General features: G+C 35.6%; 4 protein-coding genes across 8 annotated transcripts; 2 read left to right on the forward strand and 2 right to left on the reverse strand.

Moving 5' to 3' along the window:
* The first annotated feature begins 3,573 nt into the window (after positions 1-3,573).
* On the forward strand, positions 3,574-4,899 carry LOC7471094 (desiccation-related protein PCC13-62). Its single transcript, XM_002311338.3, has 3 exons — positions 3,574-3,957; positions 4,062-4,287; positions 4,405-4,899. The coding sequence occupies exons 1-3, from the start codon at positions 3,620-3,622 to the stop codon at positions 4,780-4,782; spliced, it is 942 nt and encodes a 313-aa protein (XP_002311374.1). The 5' UTR covers positions 3,574-3,619; the 3' UTR covers positions 4,783-4,899.
* Positions 4,900-6,733: 1,834 nt separating this feature from the next.
* Positions 6,734-8,237, reverse strand: LOC7471095 (pentatricopeptide repeat-containing protein At3g48810-like). 2 transcript variants are annotated; one of them, XR_008060010.1, is made up of 3 exons: positions 8,109-8,237; positions 6,947-7,741; positions 6,734-6,801 (listed from the first exon to the last, which is right to left on the reverse strand). XR_008060010.1 is itself a non-coding variant. In XM_024606263.2 (2 exons), the coding sequence occupies exons 1-2, from the start codon at positions 8,144-8,146 to the stop codon at positions 7,201-7,203; spliced, it is 579 nt and encodes a 192-aa protein (XP_024462031.1). In that variant the 5' UTR covers positions 8,147-8,237; the 3' UTR covers positions 6,734-7,200. The 2 variants fall into 2 exon arrangements, 1 of the variants encoding a protein (XP_024462031.1); XM_024606263.2 differs by having other exon boundaries at positions 6,734-7,741.
* An 11-nt stretch (positions 8,238-8,248) lies between these two features.
* LOC7485884 (uncharacterized) lies at positions 8,249-11,237 on the forward strand. 3 transcript variants are annotated; one of them, XM_002311339.4, is made up of 5 exons: positions 8,249-8,391; positions 8,760-8,895; positions 9,409-9,604; positions 9,811-9,830; positions 10,914-11,237. In XM_002311339.4, the coding sequence occupies exons 2-5, from the start codon at positions 8,789-8,791 to the stop codon at positions 10,942-10,944; spliced, it is 354 nt and encodes a 117-aa protein (XP_002311375.1). In that variant the 5' UTR covers positions 8,249-8,391; positions 8,760-8,788; the 3' UTR covers positions 10,945-11,237. The 3 variants fall into 3 exon arrangements, with proteins under 3 accessions (XP_002311375.1, XP_024462032.1, XP_024462033.1); XM_024606264.2 differs by lacking the exon at positions 10,914-11,237 and adding an exon at positions 10,796-10,833 and having other exon boundaries at positions 9,811-9,892; XM_024606265.2 differs by lacking the exon at positions 9,811-9,830 and having other exon boundaries at positions 10,796-11,237.
* Positions 11,238-11,979: 742 nt separating this feature from the next.
* On the reverse strand, positions 11,980-16,422 carry LOC7471096 (protein REDUCED WALL ACETYLATION 2). 2 transcript variants are annotated; one of them, XM_024607852.2, is made up of 16 exons: positions 16,104-16,422; positions 15,900-15,991; positions 15,682-15,816; positions 15,519-15,575; positions 15,353-15,425; positions 14,946-15,104; positions 14,445-14,594; positions 14,091-14,346; positions 13,893-14,008; positions 13,678-13,764; positions 13,504-13,592; positions 13,359-13,421; positions 13,127-13,183; positions 12,955-13,051; positions 12,709-12,867; positions 11,980-12,423 (listed from the first exon to the last, which is right to left on the reverse strand). In XM_024607852.2, the coding sequence occupies exons 1-16, from the start codon at positions 16,134-16,136 to the stop codon at positions 12,418-12,420; spliced, it is 1,629 nt and encodes a 542-aa protein (XP_024463620.1). In that variant the 5' UTR covers positions 16,137-16,422; the 3' UTR covers positions 11,980-12,417. The 2 variants fall into 2 exon arrangements, with proteins under 2 accessions (XP_024463620.1, XP_024463619.1); XM_024607851.2 differs by having other exon boundaries at positions 15,682-15,819.
* Between the last annotated feature and the right edge of the window lie 2,779 nt (positions 16,423-19,201).

The raw sequence follows: 19,201 nt of genomic DNA on the forward strand, positions 1-19,201 counted from the left end.
CTCTGACTCGTGTATATTCTTTTTATCACCTAATTGCATGCAATCTTCTCCGAAGTTGCTCTCGATATCAATGGCATTGCCGCTCATTTAGTCTTGCAGATCAAGATAGGTTATATCTCGAGTGCAATCATAAGTTTTGAGTAATATGAAATCTGACATGCAGAATGTTTTAATTTCCCCTCAACATTTCAAGTTTGCTGGGCTAAAAGTACCGAAGCTACCTTGTCCTTGGATTGTTCTAAACAATCCACGCAAAAGCATGCCTCGGCATACACTTCGAGCGAGCTAAAGCTATGGTTAGAAAGAGAAACGTACGAGTGCTTCCCTTTTATGAATTTCTTGATCTTGTTCATTAATCATTTGACCATGTACAGAATTTTTTTCATTTTGCAAGGAAGGTTCATAAGGTTATGGGCTTCTTGATAGATGGGCCTTCCTTCTACTCCCGCTTAAACACAATCCATGTCACGGCGGGCTTCTTCCTTTAATTTCCATCTCGGGCCCCAAATCTTAAGTATGACAGCCCCTTACAAGGTAAGAGGTTAGCCGTATTTATTTTCAGCCGTCAAACCCCCGACAATACACGGGTGAACATCAAATTTCTTCTTTATTTTAACGATTAAGGGTATTTTGGACAGTTTCCACGTGGATACTAAGATTCTTTTAATTAGGGCTTAGTCAAATTATTAGTACTTGGATCATTTTATTCCCTTGATTTTTCATATTCGGTCTCTTTAGTGTTTTGTATTTTTATGTTTCATTTCTCAAATTTTATTCTCATCATGTTTTGGTTCTTGAATTCTTAGAAATGAGAGAGAAAGTCTTTAAAAAAGGGAGAGGGGACAAAAACTGTAATATTAAAATAGAATGTGATTACACTGTTTGTTCATTAAACCGTGAAAGACTTTTTTTGGAAAAGAATTATCTTGATCCCTGAATTTTATAATATTTTATACTTGATATCTTTAGTATATAATTTTACTTTTTAATTAGTTCTCAAATTTTATTTTCATCACGTCTCTCAATCACTGTGCTCTAAAAAATAAGAGAGAAAGAAGTCAGAAAAAAAATTAAAATATATAGAAATTGTAAAAAAATTAAAGCTTTTATTGTTATATTTGCAATAACTTTATTAATGATTAACACAACCATAATATGAAAGAAACTATATAAAAAAAAATTACACTTGATTATTTAATGAGAAAAAAATAGATATATTTTTTATGAATTAATTATTCTTTTATTTTCACACGCCATATAAAATTATAAAGTTAAATTCTCAATCAAAACAATGTTAAAATGTGAAATTAAAAAAAAATCAATTAAAAAAACATAATAAATAACTCTAGTCAACCCGGGTTAATCTGCTAAACTTGTGAGCCGAGTCATGAGACTGAAACAACCTCATAAAAAGCAACTCAAAAAAATCATGAAATCTAATTTTCAATCAACTTAATGTTGAAGGATAAAATTAAAAAATAAATCAATTAGAAAAAGGAAAAAAAAACTCGAGTCAACCGAGTTAACTAGTCGAACCCGCGATCCGGGTCGTGAGACCAGGATAAACTCATAAAAAATAAATTGAAAAAAACATTTTTAAATTCAATATGATGAAATTAAATTTGAAAAATCAATTTTAAAAAAAAAAGGACATGAGTTAAGTAGGATTGTTCCTATTGCACAGCTCAAGGCTCAATCAAGGTTCTTCTTAGACTGGGAAAAATACACACACACACATGCATGGAATAGAGCTTGAAAGTCCTGTTATAATGGCCACCTTGGTAAGGTGCTCATCAAAGTACCGGGGATCTTCCATGCTAGCCATGTGGTTTTCAAACAAGCCGAATTCAATTTCCTCTAGCTGCAAGAACTTCAACTCAAATTTGACAAGCTTTTCCAAAAAAAAAAAACCCAGCAAGCTCTTAAGCATTAGATGGCGATAAGTAATTATTCCTCAATTAAAAAAATAATCAATTTAAGACTTCTTTTTTCATATGGCGATTCAATATGGCAACATATTCAGATATATTATATATAAGTACTATAATGGAGAACTAATAGGTTTATTAAAGCAACTTCACTGTTAAAGTATCAAGATATACTCAAGCACACGATAATGGCGAGTTTAACGACTTTTGCCTGCAAATGGCAAAGAGCATTAACTTTAATTCGTCAATAAAAGAAAAGGAAAACAAATTGATGGTTTCATACCAATTGCATTTGCAAGTCTTAAGAAAGAGATCTGAAACATTTGAGCTTAATTAGAAAGAAATGAATTGTACAGCACACATAGACAAGAGAATATAAGAGCAAGCCCATCAGTTGCGTCGCTAGCTAGCGAAGAAAAATTAACTGAACGAAACAAGAACCATGATGCTATCTACTTCCACCACCATATATAGCTACTGTTCTTGCTTCTCTGATCCTCCTCCTAGCTCCAACTTATTATTCTCCACGCATCATAGAGAAATCTAGAGACTCTCCAATCCCACAATCAACTTCTTGAATTTCCTTCTTTTTCTATATGAATATTATTTGGGTCAAGGATTAGACAAGTTTTCTCCAAATTTAACCATGGGAGGACCAACACCCTTAGGTGCTAAGGGATTCCCAAGGCCATTGCTGGATTTGAGTCCAAAATCATTTGAAAAAACCGTGAAAGCTGCTTTTGGGAGAATACTTCGTTGGACTGTATGTAAAATACTTTTGTGCAGTACTTCCAAAAGCCAAATATCGAATAACCCATGAAGGTACATCTTAATTTCAGACTTGTTCTTATTATGTATGTAAGCATGTTTGTATGTCACAGTTGCAGACTGCATGGGCATAATTACATAATGCCTTAGGCGACGCTGTAACCTTTTGCAGAAAGCATCAGATTCGAAAGCACAATACTACAAAAGAAGTACTAGAACAATCATGCGTGGCCTTGGTGGTTTAAGTTAAACCAAAATCAGAAGTTCTTCAATCCAGGACTGTCAGGTGACATTCCTCAATTCCGAGATACCAAACGTGAAGAAAAGGTTATATATCCTATAGTTGGATAATAAACCAAAACAAAGCGCAACCCATTGGAGATCCAAGCTTGAAAACAGCTTCTTTTACCCACAATCCAATTACAGATCCTCCACATAATAAGGCTAATTAAATGCATGCATGTTATAATTAAATATGTTTGGATACTACGTACTCTCCTACAGTAATTCTATGTACAAGGTGGTTTGGCACTTGGCAGTCTTAATTAACCTCGTCTTGCATCGCAATATCTTCTTGAATTATTATATATTCTTCATCGCAATCTCTTGTTAAATTCCAACCGGGATGATGATGACAAGTGACAAGTTTTTTGTAGAGAGAGATCTTTCCACCAACCCCGTATAAGTAGACACCTCGCCATGCAAAGTCAACAGTATGTTGAGCTCCAAAAACGCTATCCCTCTCCTGATCTTCCTCTTTAAGTTGCCATCAAATCCCACGTGTCATGCAATTTTTTGACTGTGTAGATTAGTTTGCCATCTAGCATTACACTTGTACAAAGTCTAAGCCTGTATATGTATGTATATAATAAGACCATGACTTGCATCACTAGCAAAGAAAATCAAGCTAAAAAAAATTAAAAATGGCTGAGCTATTTACTTCTACCACCATAGCCACTATTATTGCTTCTCTAATCCTCCTCCTAGTTCCAATTTCTTGTTCTTCTCCATTCATTACAGATGGATCGAGAGACTCTCCGATTCCACAATCAGATATTGATCTACTTGAATTTCCTTTAAATTTAGAGTACCTTGAGGCTGAGTTCTTTTTGTATGGATCGATGGGTCAAGGACTGGATAATTTTGCTCCAAATTTAACCATGGGAGGGCCGAAACCCTTGGGTGCTAAGAAGGCTAATCTTGACCCTTACACTAGAGATGTCATCAAGCAGTTTGCATGGCAAGAAGTGGGACACTTGAGGTTCGATATCTTTTCACATCTTCGGCATGGTATTTGATCCAAGTCCAATCACTCGAGTCTCTTCTATTTGAGACGTCTAATGTGACTGTATTCTCATGATGCAGAGCAATCAAGGATACTGTGCAGGGATTTCCAAGGCCATTGCTGGATTTGAGCACAAAATCATTTGCAAAAACCATGGATGCCGCTTTTGGGAAACGATTGTCTCCACCTTTTGATCCTTATGCCTCTTCACTTCACTATCTTATCGCATCCTATGTCATCCCTTATGTCGGACTGACAGGATATGTTGGAGCAAACCCAAAACTCCAGGCTGCTGCTTCCAAGAGGGTGATGATACTGCCCTGAGTCCATAACTCAATAGATTCACTCTCTCAAACACCCCACCATAATGTTTTTAGGTTAATAATTGTTAAAGTTTACATGTTTTTGTTTGTGCATGTTCAGCTTGTCGCAGGCCTTTTGGCTGTGGAGTCTGGCCAAGATGCAGTCATCCGAGGATTGTTATATGAGTATGCCTTGATCAGGTTGCACCCATATGGGATAACTGTGGCAGAATTCACAAATCGCATTTCAGATCTGAGGAACAAGCTAGGGCAAGAAGGTATAAAAGATGAAGGCCTTGTAGTTCCCAAAAAGTTTGGTGCTGAGGGGCAAATTAGAGGCAATGTCCTTGCGGGAGATGAGTACTCCATTGGATATGCAAGGACTCCGGAGGAAATACTAAGAGTTGTGTATGGTAGCGGTAATGAAAGTACTCCTGGAGGTTTCTACCCTAAGGGGGCTGATGGTCGAATTGCTAAATCCCATCTGCAACATTCCTAAAGCTTACTAGCTGGCATAAATGCGAGTGGTTTTATATTTTAAGCTGTATTTCAATCAATGTCCGGACCTCAAGTTCTTGCTATCACCACTATAAAATTAGCTTTCGTTGAAAATTTATGTGGATATTCTTCTTTGCTTTCTGTGCGTGGCTTTGCAATATCACAACAACAACAACAAAAAAAGGGGAAAGATAAAAATGAATCCGTTTCTCGTTTTATGCAAAAGCAAACAACATTATGACCTCACAAGGAACAAAAAGATGTATAAACTATTATGATGATGATGATGTCAACTATATTTAAGTGCAATTTCTCTGCGCCACCTAATGAATAACCACTGAATGCGATCAGAGACGGAGTGCAAAATACGAAGCAAAATTACATTAGGCAATGACCTATTAGTCCATGGATATGGATTTTACTAACCAGCACGCAAGATATCTCAAGTTCTATTATATGAGCAGCCCTCGATTATTGGCCTTGATGCCGCCACTATGTCCAGTGTGGTGTGGACTAAATTAAGTTTTATATCCTTTGGTAAAAATGATTGTAACCTATTGCAGCAAGCATCAGATATGTAACAAAGCTATAGCAGAACAAGTACTAACGAGTTCTTGATTGGTTATCTGACAGTACCTGCTCTCAGAAAAATGCAAGCAGTTGTCCTCTTTGCCTACTCCAGAGTGCAAGTGCAAAAGGTTGTCAACAGTTCATACAATATTCAAGTAACATTCAACGCAGCAGATAAACCCAGCCATCATGGGAATGCCATCTTTATTGTTAATTTCAAAGGAGTATCCCAGTTAAGTTATTTGAACCATAAGGTTGAAGGATAAGCACATCCTAAGATGCTCTACCACGGCCATGGGTGTGCAGCTGTGAGCCCAGCATCTTATGTTCTCTTAGCACATATATCCCACCAAGGAATTCACAAAATTTATCATCATCATCAACAACAACAGCAACAAAAAATTGTCAAAAAGGTGCTCGTACCGCCAGAGATAACAATGCCACAGCCGTCTTGATTGATATACTACGTTTGCTCACGTCTCTTATAGTTTCTCCATCCATCCTTAAACCAGTTTTTGGCTTGCTGACTCAAAGAAGCGTACCTATTTCCATCTCACCATTCATCAAAGGCTTACATTAAGATTTCGTGAATGCTATCATTTTATCAAAATTATTCGATGATAACAGCCACAACTCCAAGAGCCCAGATATAATAACCAATGCCCATCTGAAAATGCCACTCATTCCGGGGGGGGGGGGGGGGGGGGTTAATCAATCCCACAACGCTTGAACTTGAAAAATGAACCTTGTACAAAATACAAACCAAGAAGAACTGGATGGCTCTAGCGGGAGATGGGATACATGAAAGATGGAGGCCGTACAGTTCCAGAAAGTTGGTGTTCAGGGATGATTAGGAGGGAGGAGATGTGACTTGTATGTAGCAGTGGCAACGAAAAAGCGTTCTGGTGGTTTCTCAAAGTGAGGATCTGTAATGAGATATCTGAAGATTGCTAACTAGTTACTGAAATAATAGTGAGTGGTTTAGTGTTTTCAATGTTTGGACTTCATGATCTTGCAATAAAATTAATACTTACACGATGAGAAGATATTTGGTTTTCTGCTTTCCTTCAGTGTGTGTGCATGTGCCTTCGCAATAACATCTTTGAGAGAAGAAATTTTTTTGTGAAAAAAATAGTAGCATCATTGTCTCTTCAGGACCATAATAAACATACGAGTAGATGTGATAGTGTTGTCACTATAAGTGTGATTTTTCTCTCCACCTAGTGAATAACCCATGAAGGTGACAATACAGAGAGCAAACTATGCAAAATTACATAAAGCAAAGGATGTCGATTCATAGATATGGCACCATATTGATCGACTTTCAATCAATTTGAAAATCCAACTTATTAACCAGAATCCACGGGATCTCAATTCTAATATATGAAGAAGCCTTGATTATTGACCTTGATGCTTCAACTGCATCTGAAGTATGGTTCAAGTTCAACACCTGCATTGACATGAATGATCATCCATCAGGTGTTGCAATCTATGGCAACAAGCATCAGTTTAATAACGATTATATTGCCAAACAAGTAGTACAGAATCTTTCATGAGTGCAATGACGAGTAAGGGAGCCCAACAAGGAGACCCACACATATTCAGTCAACGTGAGCACCCATTGCATTTCATTGATTGCTGGACGGCATATTTATCTGTTTATTTGAACTTTCCAGGAACATTCAAACTCAAGGAACTTGTCCATTAGCCAGAATATCATCCACATTCCACAATGTTAATTGGCCCCCAATAACCCAATTTGTTAAACAAGCCACTGACTAATGCATTCCACGTGGCATGATTGGGGCATATGCCTTCGTTCATCATCTTATCAAGACAGAAAATGGCTTCATGTACTCCAATCCAATTGCAGAACCCCCCAAAAGACTAGTGCATGTAAATATGTTTGGATACCCCTCTCCTCTGTTAATCTATCTACAAGCTGGACGGCAGTCTTTACCTCGCCTTGCTCACAGTATGCATAAATTACCGTGTTATATGTGATGGCATCAGGCTTGGTTCCCCCAACCAGCATTTTCCCAACAAGCTGCGAAGCATCTTTTAGCATTCCAGCATGACAAAATCCAGACAAAATGGTATTATAAGTCACTAAATTCAACTCGATCTCCATTTCTTCTATCTCTCCAACTATCCGAAGAGCTTCTTGTATTCTGTTTGCATTGAAAAGACCATCCAAAAGTTCATTATATTTTGTGACATTAGGTGAACACCCATATTTCCCCATTTGATCGAGCACTTTCATTGCCCACTCCACCTTTCCACTGCAACATAAACCTTTGATAAATGTATTGGATGTAATTGTATTTGGAGGACAATTTTCATTCGCCATATTCTCTATAAGATGATGAGCATGATTGAACATTAAATTCCTGCAGAGCACATCCACCATACAACAACATTAGGAAGGCAACCGTTGAAGGAATTTGAATTGGCTATTGACTTGAAGTAATCTAAAGCTAATAGAATACTGGTTCTTTCTTTAACTTGTTTAAAACATCAGATTCCTTGAGAAAGTTTTTATCTTTTTGTTCATTGTGAAGTGGACCTTTTTGTATATAGTACGAAAGGGATCGAAGGTTTTTGCTTTTTTAACAATAAAGAACATCCTGCTTTCATATACATAGTAGAAACTTGTCTTAAAAAGAAGTTAACAAATCAAGAAGACAAGTCAGATTATCGATTAAAATCAAGAAAATCTCAAAAACCCATTAAAAAACCTGGACGAGAAAAGCATACCCGGACGAGGGAGCGGTTGTTATTAGCCAGAGCAGCATTTGCTGCTCTGCTTGTATCAAGTGATTCTTAAATTGCTGAAAGCGGCGTCGTTTAGTGAAATAAAACTGAAGAGGGACTGGAAGTTCAACCTTTATAGTATTGGGAAATATTTGAAAATATGGAATGTTTGAAGGATGTAAGTGAATATTGACAAAGCGAAATACACTCGGCTTTGCTGATTTTAAAGAAACAACAAATCGAAGACAAAAAAGAAGAGTTTACTGAAGTAACAGTGCGAGGCCAGGTTTGAACTCTCTCTCTTTTTATTATTTGAGTTTGTTTTATATATATTTCGATTCGCAGATCTATCAATAATGATAAACTCTTTATTCATGTTTGCTTAGTTTTAAATTCGTTCTGTTTTCAGCGAATTCTTCGGTTTCGATTTTCAACAAAGTTTAATGCTGTTACTTTGGTTTTATAAACAATCCAATTCGTATTTCTTTTTTTCTTTTTTTATGTACAAAGTTCTTTTTTTAATTAAACTCGAGGGATCTCTTGATTATCTGAGGACCCTTTTTCCTTTTTAGTGAAGAATTCAGAATGTGTAATTAATGCTAATTCCAAAATCATGTGAGGTTCTTCTCATTATGGTTGCTTTTCTGTTTTCAGATTTATCAGATTAGCTAAAGGTAGAAGCGATGGCGGGGCATAACGAGTCTGAGAAAAAGTCAAGCGATGCCTTGGATGATTTGCAAACATTCAGAGCTGAAAATTTGCAAAGTAACATGAAAGTTATATATTACAGGTTTGTTTCAATAAATTAAGATTTATGGAGCCATTATCAAGAATTTTATGCTAAAGTTTTGTGTGTGAACATGCTCCTAAAGGTTTCAGCTCAAGTTAGAAATTAGGTTTATGATTATTTGGGAGAATTCTGGCCATGTGTATGATTTGCGGTTGGTGTATTATATATGAATTACAGCAAAACCAGTTTATTCTGGTTCAAAGAACCAAGTAGAAAGTAGAGTTGATGTTTCCTAAAGAAAAATGCTTAATCGTAATAAAGTCATTAAGGAACATGATGGCATAACAACAGTTCAATAAGAATGAGGAAGGTGTGTTTCAGGATTAATTTGGGCAAGGTTTAACCGGTTATTTGGGACCCTGGTGAGATTTAGAGATTGAGAAATAGCTGAAAGTTGAAATCTTCGTGGGAAAATCACAGAGCAGTATGCAATTTATTACAAGATATAAACTGTAGTTTGGAGTCTGTTGTGTGTTTATGACAGCATCTAAGCCTTATCTTTTTCCTGTACAGCCGAACATTTTTGTCTATCATTGGTGGGGTAGTTGCTGGAATCTTGGGATTCACTGGCTTGACTGGATTCGTCTTTTATTTTCTTGTGATGGCTATCACTTCAGTTGCGCTCATAGCTAAGGCAAAGTTTTCCATCCATACATACTTTGACTCCTGGAACCGAGTTGTATTTGATGGCTTTTTGGGTGGGCTTATGGTATGTTTCTCTGGTATTTATCAATACATTTTTCTTTCCTATCATTTCTGATTTCACTTTACCCAAGATTCTACTCCTTCGTAGCATTCCTTTTCTCTTGCTTGCAACTAGTACACTTTGAGAAGTAGATTTCTGCTTTTCTTTGTTTACCCTCATTCATGTATGAGATAAGAGGTGGATTGACAGTGTTTTTATGTTTTATGCAGTCGTTCGTGTTGTTCTGGACGTATCCTTTGCATTTTTTAAGATATCTTTCAGTTAATATACTTGAAAACTATAATTGCAATAGTAAGTTGTGTTAGTCATCCTATCAAATCAAGGATTATATGATTTTTCCTCAACATAAGCATTATCAGGGGCTTTTCGTTTCCCCTGGGCTAATTGATTAAGGACCTGTTTCTCCTTGTTGTTGTGTTGTTATGCTGCTTTGGCTGCTGTGTTGTCATACTTAACTGTTTGGCTACGCTGCAAAACAAAACATATCAAAGTAATTGTTATGGAACTGCCATGGTGTTATGTGAATAAACTTGTGCTCTTTGAATTCTAATAACTATAAAGACTTTAAATTATTTCAAGACTTTCAGTAGCTAAATTAGCTAATAAAAATTTAAATTATATTTTGATATTAAACAGTTCTATTAAACTGGTGTAATTTTTTTTGTGCTTGTAAAACCTAAAGCTCCATTGAAAAACTTGTGCACAAATTTCATGTCATGAATAGTATATAACAAGGTAGAGTGTTCAAAATTATTTATATGTGCATAAAAAATAAATACAAGTTACTTTGGATGATCATTATAATATTTATATATGTGGATGCATTATCGAGAATGTGAAAGAATGGTGTTGAAAACATTGCAATCAATGTGAAGGTAAATATGCACTATTGGTAATTTTGTGATCCTGAAAAAAAATTTGAAGTTATTTTTTTCTTTTTCAAAAACAAATAAATTGCATTTTATCTTAAAAGCATGCCCCCATCTGTCTTATAAATGGAGTCACCTCACTCTCCATAAAGTTAAATTCCTTACTGAACACGTAGATGGTACTCGGGGGGTTAAGTAGGCTCCAGACTTGCTTTGGTTGATGATATTGGACTGTATGTGGGTTGCATGCGGGCGGAGGAATATATATATATATATATTCTTTTTCTTAAATAACTGGTCAAATTCTTCTATTTGTTGATTTCAGTGGCAGAACTAGGGTGCTTCTAGACAGTATACCAGAAAGCATCTGGTTTCAAAGAATCAGGCATAAAAAGATTTGCTTTATCTGCTTTTTACTATGGTGCTTTTCTTGACATGAGTAGATTTGCTTATGACATCGTACATATATTCTGATGAAGAGACAAGGTAGCTGCTCTGTCTTGAACGGAAAAGAAGCTCTGCTGCTGCTGCGCATTTACAACACCTTTGAGTTCGAATATGGCTTTAATGCGTTGTATCCATTACAAACAATCACAAATATTATTTGTTTGGTGTTGTCTTTGTTTCAATTGTGTTTTGGTTCAACAAAACCCTTAGTTTAGGCTTTGACTACACTTGGGAAACCTTTGCTCATTCAATTTTGTATGAATACTGCTCTATCTTTGCTGGTTGGATCCAATGACAACAATCTTCTATCTTAGTATGCATTTTAAGCTCGCAGTGTGACTCTTTTTTATTCTTATGAGAAAATTCGCTGGGAAGTGTGCTTTGCTTTTCGTGGATGGGAAATGCCGTAATAATAGATCTCGAGGCTATGTTTACATGAAAATCAAACAATTCGTGAGGTAACTGGGGTCCTAAGCTCAATCCGTGCGGATAGTGAGAACCTGCAATATATAAAAGAATTCTGCAGAAGGTTCGTTCGTCTCATTTGACAATCTTTCACTTCGACGGGCACCCCATGCTGACTAGAGCTGAATAAAGCTTTCAGAAATAGAAGAGGCAAAACCGAGGAGAAGAATATTTACGGCGTGTTTGGCAGTTTTATTTTGTTCAGAAATATATTAAAATTACTTTTTTTTATTTTTACCATCAACATTTTAAACAATTCAAAAGTATTAAAAATATAATATTTTGAAAAACAGTAAAATACGTTTAACTCACCATAAGGGACTAGTATAAAACAAAAACAAGTTTGATGAAAACAAAAATAAACAATGTTAGTGGAACAAGTTTAAAATAAACACATCTCCTCTATCCCAAACATTTCCATCTCTTTTGTCACAAGAAAATAATCAATCATTTTCATCTCTTCTATCACGAGAAACTAATAATCAAACGCTATCTTAGAGCTTAGTTAGTAAAACACATCCAGTTGTTTCGAGCAACCTTAAAATGAGCATCAAGATCCATTAAACCATAGTGTCTTGCTGATATCTAGCTCAAAAATATCATAATCCCACATGCTAATGTAGTGAGATGTCATTCATCCAGCTAAATTGGCAAGCGTTAAGCCAATAAAAGTTCAGTGCAATATGCTTTAGACACTAATCAATACAATGTCAAACTCATGGAAGCGTAGGGAATTGCTTTGATCGGTGAATTTTACATTGCTGCAGTAATTGCTTTACTATTGCTGTGAAAAAATTAATCAAAACATGACAAAAATAACACCTCTGTTGAAGGTCATGTCTTTCACGACCTTCCTATACAATAAAGTAACGAGACCTAAGACCACTGATATTGATCCTTCCATCGTTTCTCCCGGTGACAAATTGAAATGAATCCGTTTCATCGTTCATTTTCTTTCAGAGGCAAAATCTAGTTGTGGAACTATATTCTTCCCGTATGCTCATGGAAAACAGATAGCAATCTTGCAGTTTCCTCTCAAATCTGTAAATTCAAAGAGTATCAGCCACTTGTACATTCAGATGACAAGCTGCACAATAAATTATCATTGTTCTATAGCTGCAATAATATTCAAGTAGTATTCCATGGGAGGCACACAAGCAGCAGCCAATGGATGTGTATTTCCACCATTTTACCACCCAATGGACATCAAAAACTCTCATTATCTTTTGCTGGAAGTGCTCTTCAGTGCTGGAAAGCACAAGAATAGTATTTACTTGTGTCAAAGCAACTCGATACTCGTCAAGAATTTATAAAAGTAACACTTACCAGCATCTGAGGGGCCTTTAAGAATACAAATGACAGTGAATATAGAACAATTGAAACTGCAACTGCTGTGATTATGTTGTTTGTCAGGCGCTTATCGTCTTTACTGGGTACAAATGCTGTTTTCAACGTATTTGTCAGATCAAAGAGCCTGTAAGAAACCTACAAGCAAAAAATTTGACAGTTCTTGAGTGCTTGAATTATACCAATTATCTTTTGAGATTTTAAAATAGTAAGATCGATGCTTACCGCGACATATATGGAGGTAGTAAGCATAAAGTTCAACATTGGGTAGTCTGGAATTAGAGAAAGTAACAATTTTGGTTGGCCATCTGGAATTCCTGATCTGCAAGTTTATAAAAACCAATATGAGGAAACCAGTGTGAGCATCCACAAAATCACCAGCAAAACAATATCATACCTTAACCAGATATGGATCTGAGAAATGTAGGTCTCCAGTGTGATTTTCCCCAGCCATCTAGTAAACAAAGTAATAAAATCACTAAAAGTTCTACAACAATAGATCCAGACTCACAGGAAAAGGAGTTCCCTAAGGTTTCCTCCTATCAGTGCCTCCAGCAAATGATTTAACTTCAATTTAAGGAAGGAGGAGAAAATCAGCAAATACATGAATCAACTTATAGGTCACTTACGCGAAAAGGGTCAAGCTGTAGCAGCGGAAGTGCTGGGTGACATTTCTCAAACAAATGTACACACTGATCAACCAGAAAACAATAATAATAATAAGCAAAATTTCTGAAAAGTTATTACAGGCACATTTAAGGGGGCAATGCGTACGTTATGGGAATCCACGAGGTATAAGGATGGTATTTGTTGTAAGTAACCTTGTCCAGCTTGTATATGTACTCGTACCACATATATCCCACCTAGAAAATTCACAAAATCTGTTATTGACATCATCACCACAGCCATCATAACCAACAGCAACAACAGTCAACAAGGCTGTAATACCGCCAGAGATATTGTTGCAACAGCTGTTTTAATTGATATTCTGCGCTTCGCTTCTGTCTCCTCTAGTTTCTCCATCCATCCTTCCACCTAAAATAACAAACACTAATTATTTGGCCACCGACTCAAAGACTCCCAAATCCATTTCCACCAAAACATTAAAGAACCACAAGCACATACAAAAGTTCCTTGAATGATGTGGTGTCTTCCGAACTTACCATTGGATGATAGTAGGCATATATCATTCCAACTATCCAGATATAACGATCAAGGCCAGAACGGAAATGCCACTCGTGCAAGCGGGGCAAATCTGGTTTCGCAGGATCAGTATAACCTGCAGTACTTTGAGGCATTAGGATCCCCAACCCCCGCCCAATGCTTTAACAATAGAAATGAACATTTGGCAAGATACCAACCAAAAAGGAAAGTAAATGGGCTCCAAACCACTTCAAATACTCCAGGAATTTCCCACATCAGAATGACTACAAGGAAGCAAGCAATAATTTTTGCAGCCATGACTGATCCAATCTCATTGTACTTGTTGAAAATACCAAGTGCCGCATAAACCATAAGAGTGAAAAGAGTGTGCATTGGGCAAATATAGTATAGCATATAACTATTGTTCAGTACAACACAGCAGACTAGCACCAGGAAATTAAGCCGCCACATCATCTGCTCAGAAAAAAGACAAAGGAAACTTAGAACTGGAAGAACATTAATATGCAGAGAGCTAGGGTGAACTATGTTTAAACTTTAGGGTGAAAAGATACCTGTGCAAACCTAGCAAGGCTGAAATCTTTGCGAACATAATAATACGAGAAGTTGCCGAATCCAGTCATCCACACATATGAAGCAATAAAAACACGGATTGCATTGTAAAATTCAGTCGCAGCAAAGTAATGGTACATTAAAAATAATACCTGCAAGACACCAGAAAAATGGGTAAGACCATACATTATGGCATGCACAGAAAGCACATATGAATAAACCCAGCCAACATATAAAAGAAACATCTCAGAACTTCAACATACATTGGTGTTAAAAAAACACATGACATGTAAAAGAAGGAAAGATGATCTCTAAATGGTTGAAGAATGCTTCAACAGATGACTTTGCCAATACTGTTCAACAATTTAAGTCAGGCATAGGATGTCAAAGTCAAATAACCACGAATATTTACAGAGTATCGGTTGCCAAATCTTGTACACATTAAGAAAACTCAATGAACAGTTTGAAAACGTATAGTCATGCTGTCTGAAAGAATGCCAAACCTGCATCCAGCCTTTCCACTCCTCAGTTTGATGCCTATTCAAATAAAGTATAGGTTTCCCAGAGAATGGTGACTTGTCATGATGTATCTTGAAAGAAGTTATTGCCGAAACTATGATGAGGAGGAAGTAGAGAAACAAGAAAAGATCTCGATTGTAACTCTGCAGAGACAGATATTAGCAAAGTTAAAACATAATCACTGGCAGTAAAATAAAAATAACAAATTTTACAAATTTTAATCCTGATAAGCACATAACCCATCTACAAGGTGAGTCAGCTGTTGAATGTTTTTATGTTGCAACAATGATTTTTTGTAAATGATAGCATAGTGTTGCTATTGGTGACCACATGCTTTGCTGAAAACTTACAAACCCCGAAATAAAGATTGCATGACACAAAGGAGTGGCACCTTCTTAGATGAGCCAAGAATATCAGTGCGGTCGCATATGTAAAAATACACCATAAAGAAACCAAATTCCGATCTGCAAAGAAGAAAGAACTTGTATTTAAAATTGCTAAGATACGAGAAACTAAATGTTTCTCCTTAATCTAGATCCAACAAACAAATTACTTACATGGCTCTAAGCGTCAAGCGATTATCAATCAAGAACTGCTCTTCCATTGTAAAGAACCTGAATATAGTAAAAAAAAAAACACGAGCAGTAAATAAATTTAAGCATGAAAAACGAAAGAAAAAAAAAGTTTAACAGCAACTGAGAACTTTCAAAAAGGCAATACCTGAAAATAGGAAATGTGGAAGTTGAACTCCTAGCTTTGGGAGAAGCAGACTGAACTCCTCCCTCTAGTAAAACAGCTCTATCATCTTCTTTAACCGCTTCGTTCCCCAATTCAACCAATCCAACATCAGAATGCCTACTAGCAAACCAACATCCCAAATTAAGAAAAAAATTAACTTAACTTGAATTAAACTTTCGTGGCAGCAACCGTTAACTTACGCTTTGGCTAAGGTGTTGTTTTTTTTGTACTCCAAATACTCGGTGTAGATCCAAGCAGCAAATACAGGTACGATTCCAAGCAAGAAAGAAAACTGCACCAAAATTTAACAAACATCGTTCCTAGTAATTATACAATCAAAATTAACTGCTAAATCAAGCATCGCACCAAGATCCAAAGCAAAATGAGCTCAGAGAACCACTCACCTGGCCGGGAGTAACAGGAGATAACATCTGCATTTTTTGGATTCTGGGTTAAGTAAGTTCAATTCAAGCACGACTGAGTTTAGCAAAATGAAGGATATGCATGTTAATGCGATGCCAGATCTGGTAGTTTACGTATTAAACGGAACCCTAAATTTGCTCCAAAATCTAGCTCTGTCTCTCCCTCTGTGTTGTTGTAATATGTGATTTGCTGCAGATGATTTGTTGGTGTGAAAATGGGAGAGACGGTAAAAGGAAGCGTGTAGAGACTGGAGAGACGAAGCAACAGCGGTTAGTTGAGAGAGATGTGTTTTTTATGAAACCGCCATGTAGGCTACCTTCTTATTTTTAACTTGTGAACACCTTTTCCGATTTACTGAGATTTTTAAAAATATTTTTTATTTAAAAATATATTAAAATAATATTTTATATTTTTTAAATTTTATTTTTAATATTAATATGTTAAAATAATTTATAACCATTATTTAAAATAAAAAATTATTTTTTTATAAAAGACAGGTTAAATCACAGCCGATACAAGCACTTCTTTGTGGTCTGATCTTGATCCAAGGGTGTGGATTTTTTAGGGATAAATGTGAAGAATGCTGTGTTGTTTATTAGCTGATAATAATATATATGAGTAATTAATATGTTGATTAGATTTGCAGGCTTACTGGCATTGACGCGTCAACCCAGTGCTCTTTTGGTCCACCAATTCCTTCCTCTTCCTCTTTCCCCGTCAACATTGCAAACATTTCTTATACTAATATCTTTCCTCTTTTTTTAATTGAATTTTATTTTAGGGGTAAACTATTATTTGAACTTGAATACTATTTTAAGAGCTTATGGTTCGAGTTGTGCAAGGACAAACTAAACTTGTGAATGGACAGACCAAATCCAGATGGGCTTCTTATGTACTCTAATATGTGTTTGATATTATAGTGTAATATATTTAAAATATATATTTTTAACATTAAAACCATAAAAAAACATCAATTTAATATTTTTTTAATAAAATATACTTTCAAAACCGACAAATAAACAAAACTACAGCACTCCTCAGCACTAAATATTGAACTGTGAAAAATAGTTTGAAAATCTTAAACGATTAGAATATCGGAATACTGAAGTGAACTGGACAGTGAAGTTTCGAGAATAAAAAATAATGGTTAACAGCCCAGATATTGACTAACTGGAATAATATGCTGGCATTGGATGGCAAAAACTGGATTGGTATGCAAATTCAAACTCTTTTTCTTTGCTGGAATACCTAATTCGACTCTAGCAAACCATGTACTGTCACTTCCCTTTTTTGGATACTGCCCCATTTACTGTCGTTTATCCTGCAATTATCTTGATTAATATTTTGTGCCCAGTAAAATGGGTGGGTGGTGCCAATTTTAGTTATTTCTTCTGAAAAAGAAAATCTTATGCGTTAAACCATACCATTGAATTTCAAACTTTGGATTAAAAATCTTCAGAAATATTTTTTTGTCGGAATTAGCGTTGCTGAAATTTACTTCGGCATGGACTCGAGTCACTGACCTGCGACCCTCGGTGTGTGCTAACATATGGTGTAGCAGATCGGATCGGTCACTAGCAAAATTGAATGTTCTGTCGGCGGATTTGGAAAGCGTGTGGGTGTCGGTGACATTGTCGTTTCAAGTTTTTTAAAAAATAAAAATAAATAAAGATTGGGTTGACTCGAGTTTACTTCACAATCCACAGCCAAGGTTTTAAGCCTAATCAGCCCAAACCAAATCTCGTAGCTATGCTCGTGGGCCCGTGGCAGAGATTTAGCTCAGCCTTTCAAGTTTAGGCTCTTCCTCCTTTTGCTTCCCGTTATGCAGTGAGCTCTTTGAAACAAGTTATTGGATTGTTGTTCAGATAAATGTACTTTAATTTCTTGGTTTTTTTAGGGTTTTGGGACTGTAATAGTTGTTGCGGTTTAAAATATTTTTTATTTAAAAATATATTAAGATGATTTTTTTTATTTTTTAAAAATTATTTTTGATATCAGCGCATAAAACAATCTAAAAACACTAAAAAATATTAATTTTTAGCAAAAAAAAAATATTCAATTTTTTTTGGAAACGGGGTTGGACCGTAAAAAAATTTAAACTCTATAGTCAACATCAGTAGAAATTTAATAATTTCTATCCATTAACAATATAAAAATGCGTGATCAGGCCGTTTTAAAAATAATTTAATTTTGATTAACATATAAAATAATTCAAATGGATAGAGAAAAATAAAAGCGAGTTCCTTGAAGAAAATAGAGAAACAAATATAATATCAGAGAGAGACAAAGTGCGGAATGAACTTAATGGGCTGGTCTGTTGACATGGCATATAAATTCATTTTATTTTTTATATTTAGAGAATCCTCGAGTCTATATGTAGAAGGCAGTTAAACGAAAATTTCCTTGTAAAAAAAAAGTTACAGTCACCAGCACAAACCTTGCTGCACCATTACTACCCAGGCTCGTTATCCCTCGCACCAGATTCATGCACAGGTAAGGTGATTTTAATTTCTTGTTTAATTATTACAAGTTATGGTATTTATTTTGCTGATCAAGTCAGCATAAAATGCAAAAATTGTTCCTTCAACTTGAAATTGGAAAGATTAATGACGTTGATCGGAGGCACGTGATGGTGTTTTGCTGCCGGTATACAAGCCATGTGGATTGGAGCTGTTGCTGGGTAGTTTGGCAAAAAGGTCGTTGGTACTTTGTGCTTTCTTGGTATCGCGCTTCTTTTTATTTTTAAAAATGTTTTTTATTTGAAAAAATATATATTTAGTTTTTTAAGTGATTTTTAATGATTTTAATCTACTAATCTACAAAAATATAAAATATAAAAAATCTATTATTTTAATATATTTTTAATTAAAAAACATTTAAAAAAAACACTATCAAAATACTAAAGACGTAACAATCCCAATCCTTAACCATGAAGACCAATGCAACAGTTTCCAGCCAGTCAAAGCTCTCAAATGAAAAATTATTATATTAACTATCAACCAGGTTAATTCTTCAGGAAATATTCAGAGTTCAGAGTTCAGACAGCTTGAAATAATGGACCTGGCTTTCAGTATTCCAA

The sequence above is a fragment of the Populus trichocarpa genome, chromosome 8 (genome assembly GCF_000002775.5).
Source record: "Populus trichocarpa isolate Nisqually-1 chromosome 8, P.trichocarpa_v4.1, whole genome shotgun sequence".
Classification (NCBI taxonomy): Eukaryota; Viridiplantae; Streptophyta; class Magnoliopsida; order Malpighiales; family Salicaceae; genus Populus; species Populus trichocarpa.